General features: G+C 38.8%; 1 protein-coding gene and 1 long non-coding RNA gene across 3 annotated transcripts; one reads left to right on the forward strand and one right to left on the reverse strand.

Annotated features, from left to right (window-relative positions):
* Positions 1-599: 599 nt before the first annotated feature.
* On the reverse strand, positions 600-22,974 carry LOC119137011 (sickle tail protein-like). 2 transcript variants are annotated; one of them, XM_037275957.1, is made up of 24 exons: positions 22,691-22,974; positions 17,973-18,271; positions 14,808-14,976; positions 14,466-14,664; positions 14,144-14,237; positions 12,761-13,049; positions 12,392-12,662; positions 11,784-12,095; positions 11,566-11,670; positions 11,444-11,469; positions 10,944-11,110; positions 10,692-10,867; positions 9,920-10,056; positions 9,649-9,796; positions 9,272-9,575; positions 8,961-9,122; positions 8,243-8,498; positions 8,043-8,105; positions 7,585-7,747; positions 7,123-7,207; positions 6,611-6,775; positions 4,287-5,972; positions 3,892-4,002; positions 600-2,172 (listed from the first exon to the last, which is right to left on the reverse strand). In XM_037275957.1, exons 1-24 carry the CDS (start codon positions 22,956-22,958, stop codon positions 2,155-2,157), a joined length of 5,673 nt encoding a protein of 1,890 aa, XP_037131852.1. In that variant the 5' UTR covers positions 22,959-22,974; the 3' UTR covers positions 600-2,154. The 2 variants fall into 2 exon arrangements, with proteins under 2 accessions (XP_037131852.1, XP_037131853.1); XM_037275958.1 differs by lacking the exon at positions 4,287-5,972.
* On the forward strand, positions 18,056-23,879 carry LOC119137012. The gene is made up of 5 exons (XR_005100836.1): positions 18,056-18,148; positions 18,510-18,616; positions 22,715-22,807; positions 22,872-22,970; positions 23,468-23,879. It is a non-coding gene; the product is annotated as an uncharacterized LOC119137012 (long non-coding RNA).
* Positions 23,880-25,793: the final 1,914 nt, after the last annotated feature.

Raw genomic sequence — 25,793 nt, forward strand, 5'->3', positions numbered from 1 at the left:
CATTATTATATTGATTGTCTTGTGTGTCCTATTTCATACAGCATTTGATACAAAACCATCTCTGCATAGTTTTTTTGTTTGTTTATTTTTCACAGTTGCATATTAATTGTGCTTGCAACAATACATAATTGAAATTTGACATACTGACAGAAATATCACCAAGTGCATTGTAATTGATTAGCAAATATGGAAAAAATCTACATTTAGATTTTTAGCAGTAACAATAAAGACTTTTATTTTTTTTATTTTGTTTTGTTTTGCTACCTCAGGTTGCCTTTCCTTTTAAACCACTAGTAAATGACTATCACTCATTCAGACAATCATAAGTGCAGCATCAAATCAATATTAAGCGTTCACGCTTCATATTGCAAATTTGTTCTGTGTTTATTATCAAATAGGGTTTCAAAATTTGGGGAATTTAAAAAAAATGGATATTGACATAGTAAATATGTGAGAATGTATTAGACTTTATGGGAATAAACTGAAAATTGGTAATACAAACCAGGAACATGTAGAACTGAAGTTGTTATTGATTGTACTGAAGATGACTTTAAAGTTAGCATTTCTGGGATTAAAGTCAGTATTCTTTACAGCGAAGGTTTTTTTTTTTACTTTAGGCTTGGTGGGTTACACATTACCATTGAAGTCACATGATCGAGATACTATACAAGAAACAACTGAGTGAACACAATAGCTATATTACATTTTTTATGTGGTAGTAGTATCTAAAAAAAAAAACAACAACAACGACCTGAACTTTACATATATCAACAAGAGTCTTTGGAATTGGACCTACTCTTTTTGATATAGAGCTGTGCCCAATACATTGTATATTCATCATCCCAATGAGAATTTGTAAATTACAGTTTATTTTTATACAGTACAACTTGACAGTGTCACACAATTAAAATTAGACCGTAAAAAAACCCACACATACACTCACTGTGCTCACATTATACTTAATAATCATATAATATTTTTGCATCACGGCCTGGCTTATCATATAAACATATAAAAGGCAATTTCATTCTTGGTCCATTCCAAAGGTTCAAATCCTTTCAAGCAAGTGATGGATGATGGGAAGAAAGTGAGCAAACCAAAGAGAGGTTTGGAAAAGGGAAAAATGTTTTGTTATCGTGGGAAAATGATAATGTCACATTTAAATTGTAATTCAAAAAGAAGAAAACTCAAAAATAAAGAAAAATTACAACAGTTAAATGAAATTTAAGTGCATTGAGTATGTGCTAAACAGTATTGCCTAGATTTGATCGCAATTTTGCATAACAGGCAAGCAGACCCTAATAAAATACAAACAAGAATACAAATACTATCGAATTGCTCATGGACTTAATAAAATAATGCATATTTTGAAACATTTAACAAAAATGGTCCAACCAACCATTTACTTCTATGTATTCATTATATATTGTAAAATTTTGGGGGTAAAACTGTGTTGCACCATTTGAAATGGAACTGAAAATATCTATAAGCAAAACATGCCTTCCACTATCTAACCATAAAAAAATAACTTTGCCTCAAACAATGATTAAACTAGTGAGTAAAATAGTGCCATCATGTGTCATAGAATATTTGTATATATATTTTTTTAGTTAAACCTGCCAAACAAATCATGCATGTGACTCCCTGCTGAAAGGTGCCAAACATCACAACTACAATACAAGTCTGCATTATACATCTATATTCAACATATAAATCCTCATATATAAGGATAATATCAGTGCTGCAATGATATTTTTGCGTGCAATACTGTGTTAGGATGTTGTGTCATAAGTAAACCATCACACGGTTTCTTTTGTGGCTGCCGCCACTGTGTGTTGGGTGTGGCTGAACTTCTTGCCACAGTTGGGGGAACTGGGGTTGAACACAGATGTTTGGCTGCTCCCCCCTCCATGAATTACCACTGGCTGGAGGAAGGAGGAAGATGGAGAGAGTGGAGAGGATGAGGAGGACGTGGGCGAAAGGGAGGAGGAGGTGGAGGAGGATGGCGATGACGAGGAGTACGATGATGAAGAGTAAGAAGTGAGCTGAGACATGGCGGCGGTGGCGGTGGTGAGCGTGAGGCGACGATTCTGATGTTTGCCGCTGCCGCTGCGAGAACCTCTTTGGGCGAGTCTTGGGGTCGCCGGGTCACCGCTAGCGAGGGATGCTTTGCTAGATGAGGGGAGCAGACGACTCAAATTCAGAGAAGGGATTAGAGACTTGTGAGGAGGTGGGGAGGAGGACACAGACGAGAAACAATCTGAGGAGCTTTCTGAGTTTTTAAGCACTGACGAGCAGGAGGTGGGGTTAAAGCGTGCCTGCTTGGACCTTGGAGTGCCAGGAGAAGACAAACGGGAAGTGCACACGGAGGCTTTGGAAGAAGGGGATGAAAGAAGTAAGTGTTTCTCAAAGGAAGAAGAAGCTGTGGGTGATGAAGCAGAAGAAGAGGAGGAGGAAGAGGAGAAGGTCTGGAGGCTATCGGTGGCATCTGAGCAGTGAGGAGTGGACAGAGAGGCGGAAGATGAAGGGTGTTTCCCAGAATTATGGCACAAGGCTGGGATCTTAGAGGCACGCAAAGCAACGACTGAATGGTTACTATCCCCAGTTGCTTTTATGCCTCTGCTGTCAGCCTGCAAACAGGAATACTGTACGTCAACAAATGTCATCCAATTAAAATGCTGTGTTTTCCCGCGTCAGTATGTGTATATCTATTCATCTGTCCATCTATGTATCTATTCCAGGGGTGTCAAACACTTTTTTTTCGCGGGCCGCATTGTAGTGATAGCTTCTTTCGGAGGGCTGTCAACCCAAAAAAATGTATGAGCACCTCATATTATATTCAGTAAAAGCTACAAAACAAACTGACAAATAACTCGTTTTCAAATCAGACGGGTAAAAACTGGTCAAATATTTAAAAAAAAAAGACGTTATTAAAAGTGAAGACAATTTGCAATTCTAGTTATGACACACGAATTTGATGCACAATTTGTCTTCGCGGGCCACATAAAATGATGTGGCGGGCCGTATCTCTCCCCCGGGCCTTGACTTTGACACCTGTGATCTATCCATTTATATATCTCTGGATGTTTGGTATTTGTGGACACTATATACCCCACAAATTTGTATATTCGGTATTAAAGTAAGCCACTTAAAGCTAAAAATATTTGATATACTGCAGTCTGTCACTGACAGAAACAAAGAAACATGTCTGCCTATCTTGCGTTTGTTTGTTATGTTTGTTTGACTGCATTGACGGCATATGTACAGTAGGTGGCGGCATACACATGCAAGAACTAGTAGCTGATGATTGTGCTAAGAGCTAAGAGTGAACTTCATGGGGTTTAAGTTTTAAATGTCTATTTTTATATTAGAAGTGTAGGGATTGGAAGTGGTGGCATGTATATGCAGCCTCACACTCCTTTTCAGAAGGTGGCAGCAATGTACCGAAAGTTGTTTGCCAACTACTAAAAGGCAAAAGAAATAGATGATAAATAGAGGAAGAATTGCTATGTCCAATGAACATGCAGGATTACAAAAATACACTCTGTAATGTGACGGTAAAAAGTGTATTTTGAATGGGGCATGCCAGAAGGAAGATTTACAGCAAATGAAGTCAGAAAAATAATTATAGCAAGAATTGATATCTTAAGATGGGAGGATTTGGAGAATCATGCAACACATATTGAATACCATAGGAAAATAAATCTCTATAAACGTATTTTGGGGTATTTCAGGCACGTGACACACTGATTGTACTTTTAATGGGTTAGCATCAATGTGTTGTTGACTGTACGGATACACTTGATATGATTCATGGAAAACTACTGCCATTTGTCTTGTGCTTTTTAGTTTAGCTTTTTTTTAATTTTTTTAGTGAGGCTAAATATTTACCTGGCTCGGTTGCTTGGGAGAAGCCTCTTTTTGCACTTTGGTTGTCTTTTCAGGTGAGCCAGAAGAGTGATGTAACCTGGTGTGAGTTCGCTGAGTACAAGACGAGGTAGTCTGGAGGGAGATTCATGAACAAAAGTAGACAGCTTAACCAAATAGCTATTTTAAATAGAAATGAAATAATGTCATGAAGTTAAGCAAAGACAAGATGTTATAAGAGAAACTCATGATAAAACGAAAGGAAATAATTTGTACTCTACAACACCAAATACTTAAAAGTCCAGTAAAGATTTAGTAGAAAAAAAACCCTCACCAGAAATCACAAAATTACATGAATGCACAGAATAAAGAGCCCATCCATCACCAATGAAGCAAAGCAGCTACTGTAAATGTCAGACCTGTTTCTTAGTGGAGGATTTCACACAGTTAGGCGGAGGCTGTGCTTTAACTCTTTTGCTTTGGGGTGAGTTTGAGTTCTTGAGGATCTGAGAGGCTGGCCTCTTTGACGGGGTTCCATCTCTCAGTTGCTTGACCTCATCTGACAGATGAGCTCTGTCAATGGACTTGGGAGGAGGTGAAGGAGGAGTTTTTATGCTGTCCATGGTGATTTCCAACAGTTTGATTGCCTCCTCTAAATTGCCAATTGCGTGATATGCTTTATTGCACAAGTCTTTTCCATCCGCTATCGACTTGCCGTTGGATATTAGTTTCACGTCAACAGGAAGTGAGCTAATTTGAATGAGAGCGCCTTTGTCACCTTTATTTTGGTGTTGTTTGGTGCTGTGGTTTGTAAACCTGCTTGATTCCTTATTCAGCTTCTTGGGTGCTTTTATTGGGTCTTGGTCAAATATCACTATGTCCTCTTTATGGACTTCCGCTTCAAGATTCTTCTTTCTCGTTTTTGAAGACCCTGATCGTATAGCCTGGGTAATTGCTGACAATTTGATTTTGGGTAAGTTGAATTTGCGGTTAGTCTCTGCATTTTTGAGTAATTCTGGTTTAGTTTTGTCTTGATTTTTATCAAATGAGTTTTCTGTATGCTGATTGTGCTGAGAATGTTGATCATGATCTAAAATTTCCTTGACGTCTAAGACTTTACTTTCTTCAGACATGTTTTTAGTATCGTCAATTTCATCCTCTTCCACAATGCCCTGTGGAGAAACGATTGGGTCAACATCCTCCTCAAACTCGAAGATAGTTGATAGACGCTTAAAATCTGACTCTAAATCTAAAGGCTCATTCAAGGTATCGCAGGAATCATTGTCCTCAAAACCTTGCTTCTTATAACACAGTGCTTTCTCTTTTCTGTCTGAGCCCTTCAGATCTTGATTTTTACACTTGACTCTAATTTTTGAGATTTGCTGGGCAATCTTACCAGATGGAGGAGGAGGAGGGGGAGGTCCCCCATCATCAACAATATCGGGACTCAAACTACCTCCTTCTTCTTCTGGGAATTGTTCTCTGTCTCCAGATAGCTGCAACTTGACCTCATCTGATTGTGTTTTTGTATCCTGCGTGCTATTTAGTAATTGTTGTTTAGAATACTCTGTAGTGTTTTCTTTTTGTAATGTTTTATTACAATTTGGCTTTTCAGTTGGTACCTGTTTGGCATCATTTATATCCATCTGATCAGGTATTGCTGTGTCATTTGATTGTATATTATCTTTTTCCAGAGAGGTGATTGTTGTTGTTGTCAACATCTTATTTGCTGTACATAGGAATTCCTGATTACACCTTAGAGCGAAGCTGGAAGTGTCGTCATTATCTGGGCTTGTAATTCCCTCCATTTTCTGTCTATCAATATATTGTGAGGTTACATTTGGCGAATTCCCGCTATTTAAATTTGTTATCGTTCCCTTTTTAAGCATCATTTTCCAGTCAGGCGGCATAGGACCTTTTCTAGATTCATTGACTTCTTGTGGTACAGCCATTGAATGGTTATCAAGACAATCATTAGTAGGAGCTGATGTGGTGCAAATTGAAAGGATGTGCTTCTGGCCAGATTTTGAGGATATCTTTTGTTGTCCTTCTACCAGACTTTTTTCAACAAGCCATTTATCATCGCTTGATGTTTCTAGTGTCACCTAAAAAAAAAAAAAGGAAATGGAGATTGAATAATTGATCTCTATTCATATATACTTGTTTTTATGTATATATGTGTGTTATTGATATATATGTATATAAGAGAAAGAGAGAGCGAGAAAGAGAGAGTGCCAATGTTGGGCTTGCTTTACCGTCCCTTTAAAGCAGACGTACTTCACGTCGCTCCATGTCATACAATTGCAATAGTTCTTCAAAGTTGATGTGAACATTACTGTACTTATGTCAACTTAAAACGCCCCTTGCAAATATTAGATTGACTTCAATATTTTGAATTTCATGAGCAGAATGTTTTCCTCGCCACACTACAGGTTCTCACAAGAGCTTACTGACAAACACGTTGATTACTGTACTTTTTTCAATAATTTATTTTAGTTTTAAATTTGCATTATTATTATTGTTATTATTATCATTATTATATACCTTAGGCTCAATCTCTTGGCTCATGCTTAAAGGCTGAAAGTTTCCTCTTAGTGTGATTCTGAGAGGAAAAGATGTTAAAGTAGAAGGATGAAGGGTACTGGGACAGTTTTTGTGTGAGTGACCGGAGACATCACGGTGTAATAAAGTATCAAAATAAACGTGTGAGCTTCAATTGACAAACTCAATGAAATGCACATACCTGAAGTTCTTTCAGGACTCTAATATTGTCATCTTCCTTATCATCCATATTTTCTGAGGCAATAGCTTGAGTGGTGCCTGAAGGTTTGGGTTTGGGTTTGACCTCCGGTGGTTGTCTCAGAGGTTTGGGTTGAGGAATAACAGATGGTTCCTTCTCACTAACACCCTTCAAAAGATTAAACAGACATAACAGAATTAATTCTTTGTTTCTATAATATAGCCCTTAATTAACTTAGCATATCTGCAGTGAGATTTGAAGAACTTAAAAAAACAAATGTGAAAAAATAAACAGCCCATCCACAACACACATCAGTCTTCCTTCGCTCAAATCTAACAAATCTAAATTCCCAAACATGAGCACAAATTTACCGCTGAATTTACTGTCGACGAAAGTAGAGCCCATAACGGCTTATTGTTTTGTTTAGGTTTTTTACCTTTTGATGTGAGAAGCATGGAAAATTCTGTTAAGAAATACAGTGCACATACAGAAAAATAAAACCTGCAACCACACACCTGTTCTCCACCGGATTCTTTCATGGTAGTAGAGATCACCTCTCCAGTTCTTTCAGTGGTTAGGCCGACAGTGGATGCATGAGACCTGAGGATATAATGAACAACTTCACAATAGAGGTGACAGTTTAGAGCATTGGTGTCAAAAACAAGGCCCGGGGGCCAGATGCGGCCCACCACATCATTTTATGTGGCCCGCAAAGACAAATTGTGCATTGCAAATTGTCTTCACTTTTGAAAAATAGAGAAATATTTGAACAGTTTTTACTAGTCTATGATTTCAAAACTAGCTATTCATCAGTTTGTTGCGTAGCCTATACTGTATATAATATAAGGCGTTGACAGTCATTATGGCCCTCCGAAGGAAACTGTATGACTACAATGCGGCCCGCGACAAAAATGAGTTTGACACCCCAGTCTCTAAAGTTTAGAGACTGTAAACAGGTCATTCACGGTGATAAATACCTTCTTGGGACAACTGGAGGAGACTGGCCACTCCTATCAGGACTCTGTTTCTTTTCCACACTGGAGCGTCTAGGTTTTTCCATTTGTGGACGTGTGCCCCGTTTGGGTCCTGGGGAGGCTGATGGAGAAGCTGATGATGGCAGTTCCACTGTTGCGTGAGAAGCTAAATGCAATCAAGAACTTATTTCATGGCTGAGATATTAGATACGGTATTATAATATATTTTTTCCATTTCATTGTAGATTAATACAGCTGGAACCGTAAGATTAAATTTGTGTTTGAAGTCCAGGACTTTATAAAAAAAAAAAAAAGTCTTTTGAAATAGATGACCCACACCCAAAATGTGTGGGTACAAAAAAATCTTAGAACTATTGTTCTTTTTTAGGAAACATGTCAAATGCATCACAGAGCCAAGATATTGTTGATCCAAATGCAAAAATAAAAATAATATTTATTACCTGGGGGCTTCACTTCATCATTTTGCCGTGCTGGCTTTTGATGCTGAGTTCCAGACAGCAAGTCTGCAATAAAGAACCACAAGATTTGTTGACCTAATTTCTGACAAATTCACACAGCTCCAAATTTGCTTTCAACTACTGTGAGCATTTGTGCTACTTCAAGTTATGTGCGTATAATTTTCATATAAATCAAAGTCAACCTTGCGGTGTGTCCAGAGGTTTAGCCATCTCAGTATGGGGATTTATGTCTCCAGAAGCCAAGTCCGAGTGACCCACTTTTGTATCTGATACATTCAGATCAGGAATGGAATTCATCAGAATGGCCTTGGCTTCCTGCAGGACCTGGTTTAAATTTTTGGTGGCGATTGAGGGCTGGTTTGTTTGATGGGTGCTTGGCTGGCTTACACTGCTGGCTTCTTGACTTAGACTTCCTTCCGGAGATTGTCGTTCAGTATTCTGTCAAACAGTCAAGTTATGTTAATAAAGCATTTTATAATAAAGTTTATTAAGACATTAGGAATAATCAAGGTTAGCAGATGATTAAGAACGTTTTTAATACTTGGTATGTGAACATTATATTTTTAAAGAAAATTATTTTGTTTAAAAAAAAAAAGATGACAATCATACTTGAGATATGAAATTATTATTAAATGTGCAATAACAAACCTATAAAACAACTTAATAACTTTGCAGTAATTCAGTGTTCATTATTATAATGTACAGCTTGACAATTACAGATTGACAACACCAAAAAAATTAAAATAATATTTGTGAATACTGTACCATGCACTTCTTGAAATACATATAAGGAGCTTTATCACTCAAAAAAACGAGATGGTCCGGTAAAAATTATGACAATAAAAGCACTAAAATGTAAAACATGCACACGTGATCTTTTTCAGTAGGTGTAACACTCACCTCAATAGGTCTGGCAGTGGTTTTCAAAGAAGTCTTGACTTGGTTTGTTGTGTGATTCTCCTGAGTTGTTTGCGGCATGCTTGATCTGTGAAGTTCACTCGACTGGAGAGGAGCAGGTTTCTTCTGCAGGGCAGGGCTGCCCTCTCTGCTACGAGGGCTTACCTTCACGACACATGATGATATCTGTCACTATTCAATCTTCATACCATAACATTGGTGTCAAACTCAAGGCCCGGGGGCCAGATACGGCCCGTCACATCATTTTATGTGGCCCGCAAAGACAAAGTGTGCATAGAAAACAGTGTTCACACCTCAAAATGTAGACCGTGTACCTTGGCCACAGTTGGTAGATCTCTTCCATGGGTGAAGTTCAGTGGCGGGCTGTGCTGGTGGGCCTGGATTACAGTGACTTGAGTCGTCTTAACTCTGCGTGCTGTGGCTGGGGAGGCTGAGGCTGCATTGTTGAGCTCAGGCTGAGATAAAGCAGATGATGGAATGGGTTGAGGGCTTCTGACTGAAGATCGAGGCTGTGGTTGTGGGGAGGACTGAGGACTCTGGGTCGGCAGGGGCTCAACTTGGGTGCCTTTAGATGGGGACGTTGATTCCGAGACACATCTGTTAACAATAAATGTAACATTTTACACTTTGAATGTGGTAACAGCAAATATAATGTGAAACAGTACAATACCTGCGAAGAGAGCTGAGCGCTTCAGTTAGGGCTTTGACTCTTTTTAACATGCAGTCCATTTTATGAGGCTCCTCCTTCAGAAAGCGAACTGCATCTATCTCCAGTCTAAGCACGGAACGCATTTTGACCTGCAGTTCTGGAAACTCCCCTGTAGGGAAAAAAACATAACTCCTCATTGCAACCAGCATTGGTACTGTTTATTTCCTGTGTCTGAAATCTCAGCTCATCAGTGAAACGAAAAGATGGATGGATTTAAATTACAGTCATTAACCTTTAAGGATGGCCAGAGTCTCCCCCACTCTGCGCAGGTTCATTGCCCCCTCTTCCACATCTTTCAGAGAGATTGGCAACTGGCCAGGGAGTGATACCGTGTTTTTTTGCAAATGGTTGACATAATCTTCTAGTTCACTGAGAAATGGAGATAAAATGAAAAAAAACTGTTAGAAATATACAGTACATTGGCACATGCAATTATCCTGCTTTTATTTCTGCGAACAACTCTTCTCCCTGTGGTGTGTACTGTTCCGTTCACAGAAGCTGTAGTCAGTCGAGAATACTTTTCTAAATGCCACTATGTCATTTTTACTGACTTATATTTCTTGTTTGGGGACTGTTGTCATATCATGGCAAATCATTTTCTATTGTCCTGACTCTACTATGAAGTATGTTACTTCACATTTTCTTTCTGCTTGGATTGTTAGGGCATTGTGACATGTTTGCCATCCAAGATGAGCTTTAGTTGTGCTCTTAAAGCATTGGGCGTCAAGTCTGAGTGTGTGGAGGAATTTCTAAAAGACTAAATAATCACTGCAAAAACAATAAAATCAAAGCAAAAAAAAATGCTATTACCTACGCATGTACTGTAAAATAAACTTAATTAAAATCTGAACAGCTTCCTTTTTCCATAACGACAAGAAGTTCAAGTTACATTTTACGAAAAACCTTCAATAAGTGTGTTTTCTTTTATTTCTTCAATTTGTCAGTTTTCAACTACACACTTGTTGAAACAATATTGTTTTAACGCGTAGTGACCAAAATATCACCTAAGTTGTTTGAGTATTTTCTCTTCTGTAGCAAGATATTGAATCCTCTCCTCTTCCATCTCAGCTCTTCGTCCACATGTTCTCTCCTCAGACTGAACCAGGCGATCACACAACAACACTACCAGCTCCTGACCAGCAGTGCGCAACATGGACTTCATGGTTTGCTGTTGTGATATCTGTGATACAACAGTGACAGGTAAGGCTGAATTCATCGTGAACACTGGTAATGCACGACCCAGGACGGACAGTTACCTGTAGGTGTCGGAGTTGATTTAATTGCAGTCGTAGTTCAGACACACTACTCTTAACTTGCAGCAAGTGCTGCTGCAGCTCATTATCAGTGGTTGGGGCCTGAAGAGCTAAGAAGGCAGAGCTGATCACGTCATCTACAGTACTTGTTGCCTGTGGCTCAGGTGGAGCTGTTGAAAACCAAAGAAACAATATTGAAATTATGTAAAATGTCACAAATGTAGCTATTTGATTTATAAATGAATAAAGCAGTACTTTTACTGTACAGTGATACCTTGACGTTTGAACAAAAATTGTATATTTGCATTGGACGTCAAAAAATGAAAATCATAAAAGAGCTTTTCATTTTATTTTCGGATTATCCTAATGTGATGGAAAGATGGATTGGATTTAGCAACAATTTATTTCCAAAATGACAGGTATTAGAAGATGCTAAGCTTTGTTTGCAAAGTTAACCAACTCACAGATTGTAATGAGGATTAAGTAGATTATCAAAAACTCACCAGGGTGACTTTTCCCAGTGCTTCCACTGCAAATACATATGTACATAGTTAGTATAAATATATTATTTATATATATATATATATATATATATACACGCATGCACACACACACAACTACAGACCTGACCGGGCCTTTATCACTTGGAAGATCTCCTCCCACAGACAACGCATGGTGAACCAGCCCTGCTAGACTGGCTATTTGCGCCTCCATTGCCTTCATTCTCTCACTGAAAAAATATTTTTTAGAAATAAAAGTTACTATATTTTTCCTAGGTAGTTAACTGAATTAAATATAACCCCCCAAAAAATTGGGTTCTTGAAAATCCACATCTGTGTTCACCTTTGAGTCTCAAAGGCAGTCATGTGACCCTGAATCAGCATTTCTGGTTGTCCCAGTGGGTTGTCCATAAACACAGATGAAGTGGATGATGATGAACCACTCCCTCTGCTTCTGTTTATAACCCCCACTGTAGCTCCATTATTTTCTCGCCGCAGGGATCGACGAATTGGGGACATCCGCTCAGGTGAGACCAGGCCCACGCCTCCAATGATCTGTCCCTCATTCATTCTGACTTCATTTAATCTGTGTGGCGAGGGAGGCGGGGTTGCTAATTGAGGAAGTTGGCTCTCACCAAATTTCCTACTTTTTTGTCTGTAAGAATAGAATAGAATAGAATAGAATAGAATAGAATGCCCTTTATTGTCATTTTACAACTTAGTTGTACAACGAAATTCAGATAGCTGCTCCCTTTCTAGTGCAAACATACAAAATTTAAAAAAGTATAAAAGGAACTCTGAGAATAAAAGTGAAAGGTCTTATTTACAGTATAGCTATTAGTCTAAGAATGAAGGTTAAAACATCTTATCTACAGTATGTTCAATGTGGGTATATGTCAAAAATACAAAAAGTCTACAAACTTGTAATTCAAATTTCTTAATTCTGCATACCTGTGCAGGGAGTCCATCTGATACTCCGTGATGTCACCATATCCCATCAGAGGCTTGACGGATGCACGGTACTGCTGTAAGCCCGCAGGAATCCCAGCAACTCCAGCATCTACCATTTCTCCAGCATGGGACAAAGAACCACTACACTGGGAAGAGGCAAAACTACTCCTCCCTCCATCGTGTAGGGATGAGCAGTAGGAGTCTGGGTAATAGGGTCCTCCCTCCCCATGCAACACCAGGGCCATGTTCTTGCAGCTGCCACCATCTTCATCTAAGGCACATAACAATACTAGACTTGTAAACGTCCCCATATGTCGAAAACATCACAGAATAGTGAAATCTATTGATTTGCGTATCCATTTATTTTACCGGGCTTGACATCTCTCCTCTCTAGTATGGCACTGCTGCTGGTGCATAAACTGCTGGATCGTCCTGTGCCTGATAGCCGGTCTCGGGGCAATGTGGTGCTACCTGCATCCATCACTCCCACTAAGCCTTGTGTGTTCCTTCCACTGTAGGCCATCCTGGATGGAGAAGAGGGCATGGAACGCACCATGGGCGGCGACATGGAGCCTTGCAAGCTCTGTAGGGTACCACGACTGGACGATGACAGTCTGTGGACTGGACTGTGGCTACCATAGAGTACTTCTTTGGAGAGCTGCCAAAACAAAATGGTAATGATATAAAATCTTTCGAGACATAATACGAAAAGGAACTAGAATACTACTATCAAAATTGGAGTTTATAAATTAAGCTTGCTTTCCAAACCCAATGTTTCAAATTTGGTAGAGATAAGTTGCTATTTAAAGTCTCCCTCAAATAGTGGAAATGATTTCATGTTAGCTTGGCTATATCTAATGCAATTTATCTCCTTTTGCTCTATTAATCTTCTGAACGGGCAATTAAATGCCACTGTACAAATTTAACCCAACAGCTCACAATAATTGAGCAAATTGCATTTGGCACTTGCTCATTCCTATTCATTTCACCATTAACTTAAATGATGGCGGCATGAAAGCTGAAAAATATCTGTAAAATTAGTTGCGGAATTTTTAGATTAAAGTTTGGGTCACTGCCCAAGTCATTTGCAATTTTGTTTTATTTGCGGACAAAGGAGGAGAAAGTTAAAAAAAATATGCTATATAATTTGGGAAACTGACAGGGAGGCTGCTTTCTTTCAGTATCTTATCTGACAGACAAGTTGGCGTCAAAAGCTTGGAACCCACAATTACAAAGAATTAGACCCCCTTACTGACAGAAATTCTCAGTAATCCCAACAACTGGCTCCAAGTGATAGTGTATAATTGAGCATTTTGTAAACATTTATAATTCAGCAGCCCCAAGGACATGAAAGATGAATAAAAAGTAGCTTATCCTCTCAGAGTTACTGTGGGAGGCTCCAAAAAAAAATTAACTTTCATTGACCCCATTTTTTTTTCATGTTATGTGGACTCATTAGATGTTGTGTTCACTCCAGTAGATGCAAATATGTGTGGTTAGTAAGCCTTTTAACAGACCCTTTAACTAAACTCACCCTCCCCACAAGGACACTATTGGAAATCATACTCAACCTGTTACACCCGTTTTTGCATGTGCAAATCTTTTAATCACTTGGAGTAACAGTGTTGTTAAATTAGTTTTGAAATCTTATCACAGCTTCACGATGCTTTCGATTGAACATTGTTTTGAAAAAAGAAAGGCCAATTGTTGAATAAACATTAGTTGTAAACGAGCCAGTATGGAGTGACTCACCCTTCCTTCTGTGTTGGTAGGCCGAGTGTGGCGGTTGAAAACATGTGATGGATCTTTATGATAAACCTTCAGACAGGAGTGGGATGTAATATTTCTGAAAGTAGATAACACATGATGTGACATGCCTGTGTGAAGAAACAAGGGTGCAAGTTTACAGAGCTGGATTTGTGGTGCAGCACTTTCCGCCTTCAAAGCTTATTTTGCCTGACAAGGACAAAATGAGACAAAGAAAAAAACACCCCGTACACAAATATCACACAGGCTCAATGAGATGTTTCTGAGATGCTTCTAATGGTGTTCGGCAGTATCTTGATGGCCTTACCTGATGTCCTCCAGGTCAAAGTAAACATTGCGACGTGTGTCTTTGATGTAAATGGCCATATTGGGAGATTGAAGCTTCTTCATGGTGAGTTGCTGAGGAAAAGCGGTGACAAAGAGAGCCCGCAGCGTATCCTCACTGTTGATGTCTACAGGCATCCGTATCTGTTTTGTCTCATCTCCATATTGCAGATACAGCACACCTGGACGGGAAAGTATTCAAAGTCTTTAAACAACCAAAATTAACACAGTTCACAAAAAAAAATCAATTTACAAATATTTTCTGACATGTTTTTTATATGATGTGAAGGAATGGATGAATGTAGTCATTTGTGTATTGACGTACCAACTGACTCTCTTGCCTGACTGCTCGACCGTCCAATCGGTAGACTTGATCGGGCTTTACAACCCCTTGAGAAAGGAACTGTCATGGTCAGCGACTCTGCATCAGACATATTCTCTGCAGCCAACACACCTTCACAGATGGTGCTTTCAGGAGGTCGAGGGCTTCTTAACTAGATGGAAAACAAGCATGCAGTAAACACAATGAGAAAATTCTATATAATTTGATTGTTCCTATATTTTAAAAAGAGTGGCAAGAACAGGTAAAAACATGAACTGATCATAATCTAGGGCTGCGAGCGCTTACTTTAAAAAGACATTATGTAATCAAGCAGGTATTTTCAAAACAGCTAAATTGTGCCATGCTTTCAGTTTTGCCGTACAATCTCTAGCACCTTCAAGGCAAGGCCCGCATCCCAGCTGAAAAACAGCTGAAAACTAAAAATTCATTCTCCAATACACGTCAATGAACAAATGCAAAACACAAGTACATTTCTGCATTAGATCCGCAACTGTGAGGAAATAAATTAAATACCTGCCAAGACATTTTTAAATCAAATGCAAGACAGCTGTCACATGGAATTACTCAAACAATTGTGATCATGTGTTTGGGCTTGAAGCCCAGACTGCCATGTTTAATTTACTGGCTAAAGTGAGTTGTGTTGGTACGTGTAACTGTTGAGATCGAGCACGCCTTCTCAGAAACAAACATTTGAGGAAAGGGCGTCAGATCAAACTTTACTAAAAAAAATATATATGCATGGGATAAGGTCACATTTACCAGTCTCTAAAACAAAAAAATCACTACATTAAATGTGGATATTTATTTTACTTCAATAACAAACCAAAATAAAAACATTTCCACTTTTTTTAAATACATTTGTTTTCAGCAATCCACTGTTTACCTCAAGAAAGATCTCAAGAAAACACGACAATCATCACTAATCCACTGAATTAGATTGCCAATAAAATGACATGAAAATAGGGTCCCTCATCCCTTCACTGCATTATTCTTTATTGTGCCCAACCATAGCTCTTGCCCTAAAGCAATTTACTGCTCGGTAAATTTGTACCCTCATTTTACAAATGCGAGTGCCCATTTGATGTGTGCTGTAAACATGTGCACATAAACAAGCCGTTCTTAGCCATGGCTCGTACATTACTAGCTTGACTTAAACTTCCCTTATTTACTTAGAAGTAGAAGATTGGCACACAATATAGAAGATAATGTATCACTATTATTTGATGAAAAAGGTTCACATGGACATTTACCCAGTTTTTCAGATTTTTGCTCTTGTACTTAATACCCTAGTAAACATCCACTAATGCTAAGAAAAGAAGTAATAACATCAACTACTTCTGGAAAGCTAGCTTTCTTTTTTTTCTGATCTAGAAAATATTAAGCTATTTTTTTATTTTTTGATGCAGACAAATGTAATTCATAGGATTACACCCCTAGAACCAATACTTTGAATTGACAATATATTTTAAAAAAATATACCCATATTATATGCAAGCAAATAAAGAAACCCACATTAATGGGGAAAAACACTGATGGAATAACTTGGGATGTCACAAGAAAAGAACAATCAAGCAAGAAGGAATGAAAGATAAAGCATCTGACACATATGACCTCAGGTAAATAATGACCTTCTTGGGCTCATACTAACAGCCTGATGTTGACTCACTACGAATAAACAAAGTTCAAAAACAAACATCTAAACCACAAGACATTGAGACAGTTGGCATATACTTTAACATCGTTACCACAAGTTAAGATTAAGACGTGGATAAGAGAAGTAATTAGCATGGCAAAATGCCTGAGCCACATTTATGCATGCAAAAAACAAATCAAACTTGTTGTCAGCTCATTTTACACATCCTTCAGGTAAAGCTGTGTCATGCAAGCCAAACAAAGCAAGTTTGTCAAAACTCTCTGGAAGACAGCAAATCATACACAAACTATCTGACAACTTACCTAACGATAGATATGACGTCACTTACAATTGTTAGCAGTCAGGTAAGTCTTCCCTTGGTTTTGAATGCACTGGAGTCTAAACTGTGGATGTATGTTTGCATTGTGTGTCCAAAATCCGATGGACTGACAAACCCCACCTCTTCTCTGTGACAACAAAACTCCACCTCGGCAAATAATGCTGGCTGTACCAGTTCGACGAGCAGCACAACTGTTGTATTTCACGTTATGGCACGACAAGACTCAGTAATGCACTTGTGTCAAAGTCAAGGCCCGGGGGCCAGATACGGCCCGCCACATCATTTTATGTGGCCCGCGAAGACAAATTGTGCATCAAATTCGTGCGTCATTACTAGAATTGCAAATTGTCTTCACTTTTAATATCCTTTTTTTAAATATTTGACCAGTTTTTACTCGAGTTATTTGTCAGTTTGTTTTGTAGCTTTTACTGTATATAATATGAGGTGCTCATACATTTATTTGGGTTGACAGTCATAATGGCCCTTCGAAAGAAACTATGACTACAATGCGGCCCGCGAAAAAAATGTTTGACACCCCTGCAGTAATGGAAGGAAGTCTTAAGATTTCCGCAGCAACACACGCACACATTCTTGCAAGCACAAACACACGCGCATGAAAACGCGCGCGCGCACACGCACGAATACGCGTGCACTCGCACACACACGCACACACAGCATAGTAGTCTATCATACTAATCACAGGGCACAAATAGACAAACATTCACAATGACATTCACACTTATGAACAATTTAGAGCACAGGTCATCATGTAACCTGCGGTCTTGTTCTATGCATAAGTCACCATGTAACCTGCAGCCTCGTTCTAAACATAGCGTAGGCCTAATAATTTCACTTTTCCGAAGAGTGTATAAAACTTTGCATTTAAGTCAAGTACTGCCCAGTGTCAAAACGTTTGGTGACTCTTATGCATGCCTTCAGAATGTGGGAGGAGTTTCCTAATTCTACCTTATTGCTATTTCCAGACCAGTAGTTTTACTTTTGAATAAGCAATAGCAGAAAGTCGCCACTAGTCGGCAGAAGTGAGCAACATGAGTCACATCACTAAACAAAACAACATTCAATCAAGGTGCACGCTACAAAAACAATAGTTAACCATGTTAATGTTTGAACTAATAACTAAATAATTTTTCGGGTTAATGAATCAACTCCGTACCTGGTCTCTCATGCGTTCCTGATGTCCCAAGATGATGGCAGCATGGTGTGGATATTTCTGTCTCAGGTGATCCAGGAACACTTCCTTCTTTCTCTCCACTTCAGAGTGCTGCGTCAGAAGGCTCTCTATCTCACTGTCCCTACTGTTGGCAGCATGGCTTCGGGGTAAAGTGCTAGGTGAGCGTGGAGATCCATCCGGGTCGCACAGAAGGTTGTTGTTCATGTGATGTTTCTTCGGGAGCTGATGCTCAGTTTTTCTGTCAACGGTGGAAGAGGAGGTGGGAATAGACACTGCATGGCCTAGGTTGGATAGAGTTGATGGAATGCAGAGACAGAGAGAAATAAAGAACAGAAGAGATAAATTGTAACTCTGACTGAGGAAAAAAAATGACATTTTTGTTTGATGCATCAAGGTGGTATCAAGGTGACTTGAAACTTTATTTAGGGAAGTTATTCCAAAGTGGAACAAGCCAGGAGACTACCACTTTAATATTTTTGTTATGAAATGAGTAACACACAGTTTCCCCCAAACGCTCAGGCTTTGACAAGACTGTCCTTTTCACACCTTTCCACTGAGTTTAGAAAACGGCACTGAAAATCCAGGGCAAGATGCTGAGGAAAGGGAATAAGTATGCACATTGCTCCGTAAGTAATCCCGAAATGTTACTCCTCTTCTCCAAATGATCCCTGAAGGTTTAAATCCCTCGATACCACGTCATGCCATGCATGTAGCCTACATAAATATCTGCTGATGTGGGGTGGATTGAACAGAAGGTTCCATTGCTGATTTAAAGTATCTCCCATTAAGCCCTGGGAGCACCACTCAGAAGTAAAGGCTGAGACAGTAATTTGGACTCTTTGGGCTCAAGGAGTTGATCATAGATGGAACTTGCTGTTGGATTTGTATAAAAGCCCAAATTATTGATCACAAGCCGTTTCAGCTAATTGGTTAACTGGACTTATTTAGGATATTTTTTTTCCCAAAGGAGATAAGCTGTTCTAGTTTCCAGAAAAGCAAAACAGACCAAAAAAACCTTCATCTTGGTCTTAATTCGTTCTCAGTGAATGTGTTCTTTCATTAAACACTTAATCGCTTTAACACACTTACAATGCACTAAATGTCTTTTAATTTAATTGAGCTGAAATCTGAAATGTATGATCTGTAGACAAGCAATGAATGTGCAAACCATAAAGGTTAATACCAATAAAAAAATTTTTTAAAATCATCAAGCGTAAACTGATGGCTTCGAATTTCTAGTGCACACATTCCTCTGCAAAAACACACATGTGGGCTATAGTGACATTTGAACGAGAAAATTCAGGCCCAGCAGTGTTTGATGCACTCAACAGAGACCACTCATGACTGCCTTGTCACGTTCGGTCCTTTGCTGGAAAGGTCACATAGTGAGATCTTGTCTTAATGTTGTCACTTCAGCTTCTTATGTCCTCGATTCAACCACACAGTCTCACACCACATCAATTTCACAGTAATCACAAAAATGAATTATGTAATGCAATCTGTAATAATGGGACATTGCATCGACATCTCATTCAACCAATATGAACGGAACGGAAACAGCAAACTAAATACAAAAGAAAGTGATGAGACAAGGAAGACTTGAACAAGACACCAATCACAAAGAACGTACAAACAACCAATCACATATCAAATTCAACCTAGTGACAATGACAATTCCGAGTCTTGAATTAAGCTACAACAATTAACAATTAACAATACACAATTAAAAGAGAACCAGGAAGATAATGATATAAGCACATGCATGAAAAAACTTGCAAACAAAAAAAAAAAAACTCCACACAGACAGAACAAACATTTAAACTATACAATATTGCTTTTGATAACTTTTCATACCCAAATTAGTTTTCTACAGTAGCATTTGAAGCTATACAGCGAGTGTCAAACTCGAGGCCCGGGGGCCAGATACGGCCCGCCACATCATTTTAGGTGGCCCGCGAAGACAAATTGTGCATCGAATTCATATTGTCAATGTTGAATTAAAAGACTGTATGTACAATTACAGTACTCAAGACATGACCTCCTTCACCCACCTTAGGGTTCAACTTAAGGATTTTTCAAAGGAGCTGGAGGAGAGTTGGGCATCAAACCTACAATCCTCAAAATGAGAGCTGCACATTTGGCAGAGCATATGTACATGTGCAAGACCTTAGCAAACACACTTTTGTCTCATCGAATTGGCCCACGTCCTTACCAGTAAAGTACACGTATGATTTTTCATGAAGACGAAAATCTGAGGTGACAAAGGATTGTTTACAATCTTGATGCTACATGTACAATCACAATTGCCCACCCCATTCCTCTTGCTTCCTCCTCCTTAATCCTTGACAAAGTAGATCTGATTGATCTAGTTCAGTGGAGCCCCGCAGGGGAATTGTATTTTTTTTTCTTTTTTTACTGTGCAGGGCAGCACTGTGTGGATATGTGGCTAATAATTTGGACAGCCACTCCATCAATTGTCCAATTAGACTATTTTGGAAGTAAACCCAAAAAGGGTAGTCACTATGTGTTTCTTTGATTCCTCATTGGACCACAACATTTGGTCCTTACAAATTTTCTGTCACTTCCTCTCTTTCATTTTCAGCCTGGAACATACTGAAGTATCTTTTTGAAGGGAACACATAGGGACACTACACATACCACCAAAAGAGTTTTTGGTAGATTGGCGCTCAGCTGGCATGACAGTCCATGAAACAGCCTTGTTCCCAATGCACCTGATTTGATGACAGAAAGTAGTCTGCGCTTTATTAATGCAGATGCATCATCATTTTAAAGCGGAGCCAATGATTTAGTTGGACCTATTTCTAAATTTGGTAGACACGCTATGCCTCACTGGGTGTTCCAAAGAGACGTGCAAGTTAACATGGTACAGTGTGTATCAACTCATCATTATATCATCTCATAACTCCAGAAAAAAGTTATAACAATTTTGGAGAAATTAGTTAAGGCTTTTCTATATTTGGAGAAATCTACTCACGCATCTCGTCACTGCTGTGTGTAACATTTTGGGTTGGATGTATTACAATTTCAGTTCAATTAGATTTATTGTCATTGTATCAAGTGCAACAAAAAGGGCAAACCATTCAGTGCAAAGAGAGAAAAAAATCAGACCTGACCATTCAGACTGAGGTCGTTTTGCAAAAAATAATACTAATAAAAAATCAGATACAGATCGCATTCGGGCAAAAAAAATAAAAATCTGATCTGTCACATTTGCCTGCCATGTGGACCGAGTTAAATCGTGAGTGGTGGATGTCATTGTATTTTATTCATAAATATGACACCAACATAGGACAATCCATAAGAAACATGAATTGAACGGATTTTAAGCGTCATCATTGTAAAAAAAGAACCCCTGACACGATTGTGTGTGCGTGTGCGTGCGTGTGTTTATGTGGGGACAGCTAGTCAGGTTTGCACTTCGACTGCCCTGATTTTCATGCAAATGAAGGACAGCACATGGCTTGGTTGTGGCCCACAAGGGCACATAAAGGCGATGAACGCCCGACTCTACTGACGCAAAGTCTAGCAAAATGCCAAAACAGTTCGTCTGCGGTTTGCGTCCAGCAAAAAACAAAATATATATATATAATCACTCACATGTTTGTTTATGTTCTATCTGGACATTATACAATTGTAATTGAAATTAATTGGAATATTCACCACTTCCAAATGCCCACATCACCCAAACAGTGACCTAATAAAGTCATCATAACTAGTGAACCCTGGGAGATGTCATGCATAAATTCAAATCTTTAATCACTCTTGACTTCATCTGCAAAGTCGTGCACGTAGCAACACATTAGCATATGACTTATATGTTACCTAATTAGTGTATAACATGCTGCTGGAGTAGTCTATTTGTGCACCCAAACAAACCTCCACCGCCACACATGCACATAGACACGCACATATTGCTCTGGGGTGTTTGACTCATGGGCGCGTGTTTTGGAGTTACATTCGCTGACTGCTTCAAGAAGACTAGGAGTGGGTTGGAAAAAGGACGCTGTAAAACCTGAACGTGTAGAAATGCTAATGTCGGTGAGAGACAAATTCTTCTGATTCCTGTGCAAATGCAGATGCAATGCATGATATAGCATCTACCGTATATTGCAGACGATAAGCCGCACCTGTATATAAGGCGCACCAGCTAAAATTAGGGAAAAATCCTGTTTTGTTTATATATAAGCCACTCTGGACTACAAACCGCAGTTGTTTCAAATGGACATAGAAAAAAAGTTGTGCCAATTGTATTGGGAGTAATACACACAGGTAACAGGTATTTGTGCCCCCTGGACTTTAGGCCCCACCACTTGTCAATAATTGAAAACACTATTTTCTTGGACCTCTGTTCAGTTATGGGAGCTTAGAATTCTCATGAATTTTCTGCCCGTTACAGTGACCAATTTCTTGGTTTTATATATATTCATATTTAATATTTATATTTTATATTTTTATAGAAAGACATTCTTTGAACTGCATTTCTGAACTGTGAGACTGAAGTGAACTCTTGAAGCCCAAGCTGGTACAACTTAAAATACAAAATATAATAGACTTTTTACTTTGTAAAATACAATACAAAGTACAACTTAAAATACAGTGAATACACGTACAATAGTGACTTGCCCTATATTGACTGACACATTTTGCTGCGTTATATTAATTTGTATGTACCAGCTTACCTTCATTGCAGTACTTCTTTGCAGGCTCAGGGGCTTTGTCTTCACTCTCAACTTTTGCTGCTCCGATGTGTCCTTGTCCTGCGCCAGAGGCTTTGCTTTGGTGCTGGCTCTGTGCTGGTAAGGGTCTTTGGACCAAGTTTCCCTCACTGCCTGCTCTCATCAGCCTTTCTCCGATGCGCAGCATGCAAGAGCGGTTACCTTGGAGGTCCTTTCTTGAATTGCAGTTCTGGACTCCAGGTCGACCCAGACGGGATGAGGACTTGGACATCTTACCCACCGGGTTGTGGAAAGTACTCGTCTTTCTTTTTTCCTATCTGGGGCTTTTCTTAGACTGACTTTAGAGTAGAGCTATACTTTCTTGTACTTTTTCCCCATCTCCTCCTGTTTTCTAATTTCTATTTTGATCGGATTGCAAATTGCGTATAATGAATAATTGTGGCTGTTGGCTTCCTTCCGAGCATGGTCTCCGACTGCCTGCTCCCAATGAGTCTAAACTCCTTTGGGAGAGATCTGCGTCTTCCTACACTCCCTCTTTCTCATTCATCTCCTGCTCCCTCTCTCCCGTCTTTATTGCTTTTAATCTTTTCCCCCTTTAATCCCCCTCCTGCATTCTCACTCTCTCTTTCGCTCTCTCTCTCTTCCTCCTTTCTCACGCTCCCTCATCATATTCAGGCTATGTTGGCAGTTTACTTGACACAATAAATCCATCCTGATGTCTCTATATTCACATCGTACAAGAAACAAATTCTTTTTGTCTTTTCTTATTATTGTTTTCAGCGAACCTATCCAGTAAAAACTACCTTGTGATAATTTCCACTGGGCAAGCTTGGTGTTATCCCCTGCAGCCTTTGCAGAAGATGCTGTTTGCCACTTGTTCATTGAGGCAGAAGATCAGTGAGATGCGTGTTTGCATGAGAGTTTTTTTTGGATTGAATTGGCCTCCTGTCAGAAACAAAATTGTTATAATGCCAGAGCTAAACCGCATTAACACTAGTAATGTTAACAAGCAAACATGACATAATGTTAACAAGCAAACATGACAAAAAAATCTTGTTCACGTAATAAACATTAGGTATGGTGTTTGTATTTGTCTATTCTCAGTTGGAATCAATATTTCAAAGACTTGAATCTGAAAGAATCAATTTGTGATGTATTATTGTCCTTGATAGTAAACTAAAAGTGGCTTCTATGAGACAAGAATTTTTTAAATGATAATCCATACATTTCAAAATGTGTGAGATAAAAAATTCAAATGAAACTTGTGCATGGAGTTTACTTTTATTTTTGGTATTCATTTACCCAGATTTTGATCCAGCAGTATAAAAATGGCCTGAAGCCTTTGATATATTAAACGTTGTATACAATTGGAGGACTTGCTGAGTGTGATGATGGTAGACAATAACAAAACAGTTGTTGGCGTTATCTTCTAAATTGTTTATCTGCACCACCTTATTTAGTTTTAATCTGTGTATCATTTATCTTTTGTTATGCTGTTTCCCATGTGGTGCCTCTGGTTTTCTCTTTTCTTTGGTCTATTTTGGAAAAAATAAAAAAATATTGTAACGCCCTTGAGTGAGGTCAAGGTATGTAGTCAAAGCTGTTGTAATGCCAAATGGACACTAGAGGGAGACAAGATCAAATTTATGAGGAAAGGCGCCGAGTGGAACTGAGGCTTGGAGGAAGTTATTTTCATAAGATAACCGTTTGACTGTCCGTCTGCCAGCCCTCCTTGCTCTCTGCCCGCCACCCCCCTTCACCCTTGCCTAGCCAACCCCGCCCCCTCTCTATCTGGCTAAGCTATGGTGCCATTAGAATTGTTCTTGACCACAGATGGTCTATTGTTCTCTGACAGTGGGGTCTGAACATACATGGCCCTCCCAACTCTGGATCACAATAATAATAATAAACAGTAAACAAAAACAAATATTCATGCAATATAATATAGACACAATTAAATGCAGAGATGATTTAAAAAAATGTGCAATTGGATTGCAAAATTAAACAGTAATTGTGATTGTACTGTAGGTCAATTTGCAGTTGTGATGCACCAAGTTGGAAAAATTGGCACGTAAATTTGTATGTATGTATGTATGTATGTATGTATGTATGTATGTATGTATGTATGTATGTAGGTAGGTATTTATTTATTTATTTATTTAGTTTAAGTACGTTTTCTCATGTGTGTTGTTTGTTATTTTACAAGTTTTACAATAAAAATTCTAAAATTCCGCAATGATTTCAAAACATACTCTTTAGCCACTAGAGGGTGCTTGAACAGCACAGAAGGCAATTACATATTGACGCCTCTGTCCTTATGAAGTATAGCGAGCACAGTTTGGTTATCTTTTTTTTTGGGATAGTGCATTTAATATAATGGCGCTTCTTGAGTCGATTTGAGAAACGTGGTAAACCCTGGACTGATTCCCAGTCAATAACGGCACACAGAAAAACAGTTCATACACACACTGAAGGAGTTTGGCAACTTGTCAAGATCAAAACAAATGTTTTAATAGTAAAGCAGCCAGATTTCAAGCCTATTAAGATTTTTCATTTGTGTAAATCGACATGTATATTTGACTATTGATTTAAAAAAAAACATTTGAATTTTCCATGGTATGTAGACTGAATGGGCTGGTAAGAAATACAAAAAAGAAATAAAAAATAAGTATATGAATACAACCTCGCCCCCCACTCTTGCTTCCTAAAGGATGTAGTGATCTTTCTCTATGTACCATTTAGTTTCAGTTAAATCCCAGACCACTCCACCTGTCAGACACTTTCACTGCATTTTCAAGGGATGTTCATTTTCACACTGAAGCTTGGACTGCACTCTTAAAGTTAGTATTGCTGGCTGGTTATGGTAGTACTGAATTGACCATTTTAGTACATACAAGGAAGGAACAGCGGGTGGGTCTGTTAATATTAACAGGCATTTAAGACAGAAAAGGGAGAATAAAATGGCTGAATTAACATGCATCTTAAGTGCATGAGCAATCAGGACAGGAGAGGATAGAAACAAGGACAACTGACAGACGCTAAAAAAGGCGGGGCTGGGGTTAAAAAAGTGAAGGGAAAGGACAACTGAGAAAAGACACAACCTCAA

This window comes from Syngnathus acus, chromosome 17, assembly GCF_901709675.1.
Source record: "Syngnathus acus chromosome 17, fSynAcu1.2, whole genome shotgun sequence".
Classification (NCBI taxonomy): Eukaryota; Metazoa; Chordata; class Actinopteri; order Syngnathiformes; family Syngnathidae; genus Syngnathus; species Syngnathus acus.